Here is a 6,117-nt window from a genome sequence, read left to right as displayed (position 1 = left end):
TAATGACGTTCTTTTTTCATAATGCATATATTTGAACATAAAATAAGATGATTAAAGGCCAAATGGAGGCTGACTGACATATTAAAATATTCAAAATGTCCCCACAAGGTCAAATTTACTGGTATTGTGGGGACAATTGGTCCCTACAACGTGATAATTACCAGGTACACACACAGCCAACAAACAAACAACTAAAAATGTAAAAGCATGATGCTAATGGTCTAATTAGATTCAATGGATTATGCTAAGCTATGCTAAAAGTAGTACAGCCAGACTCGGTGATCGTCTGAATGGATTCCAAAACTGTAAAAATAAAATGTTTACCTGGAAAATGAGCACATTTTCAAAAAAGCGGAGTGTCTCTATAAAAAGTGAATAATTTTAATTGGGACTTTTAAATACTTCTGAATGTTTGAAATTAGTTATGTGGAGAAAATATAACAGTGTCAACATTAATTTAGTTGGAAAACAAAAACAAAAAATTATATTTACATTTACAAGAAAATAATCAGCCAATATTAGATAGCAGCTCCCTGGTAACAGCCATTCTCCAAACCCAGAAAGCATTCTTTATAAAATAATATGGTATTCTAAATGCAAAACATTGGGGCGGTTTCCCGGACAGGGATTAGCTTAAGCCAGGACTACAGTGGGCCTAAGTATAATTAGGAAATATAACTAGTTTTAACAAACATGCCTTACTAAAAACATTACTGGTGTGCATTTTGAGGCAAAACAAAGGGCACTGGTGTACTTTAAGATATGTCAGTTCAAGATGTTTTCAGTTTGGACAGCTCTTACAAATGTTTTTATGTTTATGTTTAAACTAGAGTACAAGACCATATTAAGTTGAATGAAAATACAGCATTATACAACAGCACAGTGTGATAGATTTTTTAAAAGCCTCCTTCAACCAATAACCTTTTGTTTTGGGAAAAGGGGAAGCTATAACAATATACTTCTTGTTTTACATGAAGTTCCTTAAACAATGTGAGCGTGTAAGTAACATTGTTTATTATTCCCATGTACACTATGGAGAGACATTCTGTTCTTTTGATTTTATGCTATGCTACAATCTTACACTTCTTTGCTTTTAATGAAGCATCACCATGGACTAGGACACAATGCATACAGGTATGCATACAACTTATTGCAGTTTTTGTCATACTGTTCAATACACTGAAAAAATTATTCGTTGAATTTAATAAATTTTTTTAAGGTTAGTGGTTGCAATAAATTTATTTAAGCTACATTTAAACTAAAGTTTTATATTTTATTTTACGTTACTAATCTTTTTTGTTTAAATGTAGCTTAAATAAATTGATTGCAACCACTTACCTTAAAAAATTGATTAAATTCAATGAATAATTTTTTTCAGTGTATGAGACTGGGGGAAAATGATAATGGTTTACTGTTTTTGTTTAAATTTTAGATAGTTGATGGCTATGATTGCAGTGATATGAACCTACAATTGATTCCTGATGAGGTACCAAATTCTGTCCGAACACTGAAATTCGCCTTTAACTACCTGCCTGCTCTATACAACTTTACTTTTGAAAGACTACAGAACTTACACTATTTAGACCTCACAAGGTGAGAGGAATTATTCTTCTATTCAGTGGTGTTTTGGACGGCATTTTGCTTTGATGTAAAATTATTAAAGGTATAGCGGAAATTTGTCCAAATTTTTTTAAAAGAACCGCCCCTCCACTTTAAAAAAAATGCACATGCGAAACACTCTACCTGCTCCTGAGATGGAAAGCCTATTAAACGCGCACACGAGAGAGAGCATGCACGAGCCTAGTTCTTCTCTTCGCTCTGTTTACAAGTCGGCATGTTTACCATGTCTGCGCTGTTTGTGACTTGTGCCAGGGCTAGCATTGCTAATCATACCACATCAACTTTACTAGCAGTGATTTTAAATGAATTTCTCCAAATAGCATGACAAACTTTACTTGTCGAGTAGAAACTTTGCGTGGAAAGCCCAACCTGTGCTTTAACGCATGCTAATAAAAGTATTCTCCTAAAAACACTCTGGTCTTGTTTCTTTCTTCACGGGCATTTCTCTTCTTATTATACAATTCGTAAAAAACACGGTGAGAACGCGAGCTTCATTGAATGGTTGAAAACGTAGACCACCACACATACTGTATACACCTGAAAGTGCGCATGTGCAGAAAGCAAACCTAGGGACGAGCACGTACGACGGCCTTGCGTCAACATATCACGAGAATGATTGACAACTGGGATGACCAATAATCTTGATGATCCACCCAGAAAAAGAAAATCTTCCGCTATACCTTTAACTAGATGACCTAACATATTTTATTTGCACTTTAATCCTGCAGATGCAGCATCACTTTTGTGTATGAAGATATTTTTCCACATCACGTACCCCTGGAGGTTCTCATACTAATTGGAAACCCACTTGTGTTCATCACAAACAGAGCCTTTTCCGGATTGCCAGGTTTGAAATATTTAAGTCTGGCTCAGTCCAATATAAAAAGTCTATCAGACATCCCATCAGATGATCTTGCCTATTTGGAAGTCCTGGACATAAGAGGAAGTGACATTAGCTCTTTAGATGGACTAAGCAAATTCCGTTGGCAAAACATGAGGAGTCTGCAGCTAGGCATGAATTCAATTGAAAGAATAAGCGCAGTAGATTTGGAAACACTTCACAATCTAGATGGAATGAACCTTAGCTTAAATGCAAACTATATTAGCTATGTAGAACCAGGTGCTTTTCAGTCACTCAAATTCGGAAGTCTTGATCTAAATGGCTGCCTAGGAAAGATGAACATTTCTGTACTACTGAAGGGGCTCGAAGGCCTTAAAACCAAAAGACTTAGTATAGGATTATATGAAACCGACCCAAAGACATCCATACCATCTCTGGCTCTACAATCTTTCTGTAACATCTCTGTGATTGAACTGCATTTCCAGCTCCAGCATTTCCCAGATCTGAATAACAGCACATTTTATTGCCTTGATGGGCTTCAAAAGCTCGACCTTACCAGATCCCACCTCAATTCCCTCCCCTCTAACCTGTCCGGCCTATCCACATTGTCTCATCTGGTACTGAATGAGAATAGCTTTCTGGATATCTGTCACATAAACGCCAACAGCTTTCCCATGCTTACACATTTATCCATTAGTGGAAACATTAAGCGGCTCAATTTTAGCAGTAGATGCCTGGAGGGTCTTGGAAGCCTGGAAAAGCTGGATCTCAGCTTTAGCAGAGTAAACCCCACAGGACCCTGTTGCAATGACCAGCTGTTTGGTCTGAGTAAACTGAAATTTCTCAGTCTTAGCTACGGTTCACCCATGATCTGGAATTCACAGCCTTTCAAAGTTACTCCACAACTGGAGCACTTGGACTACACCCATTTAGTGTATGCTCTGAACGACAGCTCACCTTTCAGTACTCTACAATATCTCAAAACTCTAAATCTATCCTGGTCAAACACGGATCTGACCAATGTTCAACTTTTCAAGGGCTTGAAGAACCTGCAACACCTCAATTTAAAGGGGAACACAATTCAAGGTGGAGTTCTTACCCAACCAGAGCTCTTCAGACAGGTCCCTCTTTTGGAAACCCTCATTCTGTCTACGTGTGGAATCAGCGCCTTTAATGATAACTTGTTTAAAGAGCTCACACATCTGAAGCAAGTAGACTTCAGCGAGAATCAGCTGATCAGATTCAGCACCTCTCCATTTTACTCGCTAAAGTTTCTCCAACTTAACTATGCTAATAACAGCATCATGTTGGTAGATGTTAAAAATGTTAAGGATTTGGGAAATGCGAGTTCTGTGGATCTGAGCAATAACCCTCTGATATGCAACTGTAGCAATTTTAAATTTATCCAATGGGTAGAGGAAAATGCTTTTAAAGTTAGACAATTGACAGAGACAACTTGTAATGGGACAGGAAGAAGAATTATTGATGTCCATTTGCACTGTGACTTCCCTGTAGGCATGCCTGTTTTAGTTGTAATTGTAATTGTTTTGTGTGTCATTCTCTTCATTCTCGTTTTTATCTGGAGAATTAGGAAAAGATATACAAGATACACACGATTATAAACATGCAAACTACATAATCCAACAATCGATTTTGAGTTTAAATGACACAAACCAAAAGTCTAGGCTACAACAAGGCAAAATTTGGGCTGTCTGTGAAAATTTAATAGATGTGAAACCACAGCCCAGAAATAAATAAAATAAATAAATGAAACCAAACACAGTAATAACAGATGACTTTGCCTACATGATCATGTATCTCTCAACATATAACTGAATTCTAATTATAGTATTTTGGTTAGAAGTGGGTTAGTTATAGCTGGACTGTGTCGGCTCTATACATTCTTAAAATAAAGGTGCTAGCCATTTGTGGCTAAATGGTTCTATAAAGAACCTTCTAACATCTAAAGATTATAAAACATCCAAGAAGGTTCGGTTGCACTTTACAGTACGTGTACTTACCTTGTACATATATGGTAAATATGTTGTGCTTGCAGACAAATGTGTGGTACTTACTTTTCAGTATCTACATGGTAATTGAATGGTATTATTGCTGTACTTACCAGTGGTACATACTTGGTAGTTATTATGTAACTCTAGGTAAGTACTGGTTAATACCAGATGCATGCTTGTAGTGTAGGTAATATGTAACTGGCAAGAAACACTACTGTACTTATAAAGTAATGTACAATGTAAGTATTTAGTACTTACAGGCAACTGTGGGTTGATGACAGGTGCTTGTGGTGTACCTGTGTGATGGCTAGTGGCCAGCACTACTGTACTTGCAAATTGTACATGGTAGGTGTATAGTATATACTGGCCAGTGTACGTTAATGACCAGCACATATAGTGCATGTATACTGTAACTAACGAGAAACACTACTGTACTTATAAATGGTATATACTGTAAATGGTACGTATATGATAACTAATAACAAACATTGCGTATGTGCCATGTTTCTACTCCGTATCTTTGTCCTTTATTGTACCCTTTAAACCCAGGCACTGAATACAGTATGCATTAACTACTGGGTACATTCATTATTATGTCCATAGTAACTGCATGGAAACAGGACTGTAAAATAAAGTGCTGCATTTTACACAGTTATTACCTAGGACCTACAATCGAAGTTATTGCATAGTATACATATGCCACTGTGAGTTATAAGATGCATTGTTGGGTTTAAAGGGTACAATAAAGGACAAGGATGCTGAGTACAAAATGGCACATTGGTAATGTTTGTTATTAGTTATAAGTACCTGCCATTAATTACACAGGCGTGTAAGTACTATACATTTACCATGTACATACAATTTGTAAGTACAGTGGTGTTTGTTATTGGTTATCATATAGGTACACTATAAGTACCTGTCATGGATCCGAACTTGCTGTAAGTACTAAATACTTACATTGTACATTTATTTGTAAGTACAGTAGTGTTTCTTGTTGGTTGCAGTATACCTACACTGTAGGTATGTATCGGGGTATTACCCAGTACTTACATAATAACTACCAAGTACGTGCCTCTGGAGGTACAGTAATGATACAGTTAATTACCATGTAGATATGCAAATGTGGGTACCACACATTTGTCTGCGGGTGCAGCATGTTTGCCATATATGTACAAGGTAAGTACACGTACTGTAAAATAAAATGCTACCAATGGTTCTTTAAAAAAAATTGACTGAAAGGTTCTAAATGGTTCCTTTATGGGATTGCTATGGCAACAAACCTTTTAAAAAGTGTAGTTAAACCAGACCAGTGATTGTCAAACTGGGGGCCGCAAGATGGTACCAAGGGCACCTCAGTTTTATGACATTTTAAAATACATTCATTTATCTTAAATTTATGTGTAATTAAACCTCAGAAAAATAAGGCTACTAGCCAATATCAATACACTGTATAATTTAATTTTTTGTTTAATTCATATTTTAAGTTTTGGAATGTTTTGTCATGAATTTTCTTTGGGAGGGGGGTCCATGAAGGGATGCACCGTACAAAAGAGGGGCTGCACGCCGAAAAAGTTTGATTACCATTGACCTAGCACAGTGAAATAACGGCTGTTGCTTGCTGGAAACCTTTAAACATTGGTGTTC

General features: G+C 36.6%; 1 protein-coding gene across 2 annotated transcripts; it reads left to right on the top strand.

Moving 5' to 3' along the window:
* Nucleotides 1–554: 554 nt before the first annotated feature.
* cd180 (CD180 molecule) lies at nt 555–4,644 on the top strand. 2 transcript variants are annotated; one of them, XM_055200985.2, is made up of 3 exons: nt 574–1,134; nt 1,433–1,593; nt 2,349–4,640. In XM_055200985.2, the coding sequence occupies exons 1-3, from the start codon at nt 1,024–1,026 to the stop codon at nt 4,081–4,083; spliced, it is 2,007 nt and encodes a 668-aa protein (XP_055056960.2). In that variant the 5' UTR covers nt 574–1,023; the 3' UTR covers nt 4,084–4,640. The 2 variants fall into 2 exon arrangements, with proteins under 2 accessions (XP_055056961.2, XP_055056960.2); XM_055200986.2 differs by lacking the exon at nt 1,433–1,593 and having other exon boundaries at nt 555–1,134; nt 2,349–4,644.
* Nucleotides 4,645–6,117: the final 1,473 nt, after the last annotated feature.

Source organism: Misgurnus anguillicaudatus, chromosome 22 (genome assembly GCF_027580225.2).
Source record: "Misgurnus anguillicaudatus chromosome 22, ASM2758022v2, whole genome shotgun sequence".
In the NCBI taxonomy this organism is placed as follows: Eukaryota; Metazoa; Chordata; class Actinopteri; order Cypriniformes; family Cobitidae; genus Misgurnus; species Misgurnus anguillicaudatus.
This window is presented reverse-complemented; position numbering and strand designations above follow the sequence as displayed.

Coding starts and splice junctions, on each gene's coding strand:
- cd180 (XM_055200985.2), top strand. CDS start 1,024: ATGTACACTATGGAGAGACATTCTGTTCTTTTGATTTTATGCTATGCT. Junction 1,135..1,432: donor CTAGGACACAATGCATACAG/GTATGCATACAA, acceptor TTTAAATTTTAG/ATAGTTGATGGCTATGATTG. Junction 1,594..2,348: donor CACTATTTAGACCTCACAAG/GTGAGAGGAATT, acceptor TTAATCCTGCAG/ATGCAGCATCACTTTTGTGT.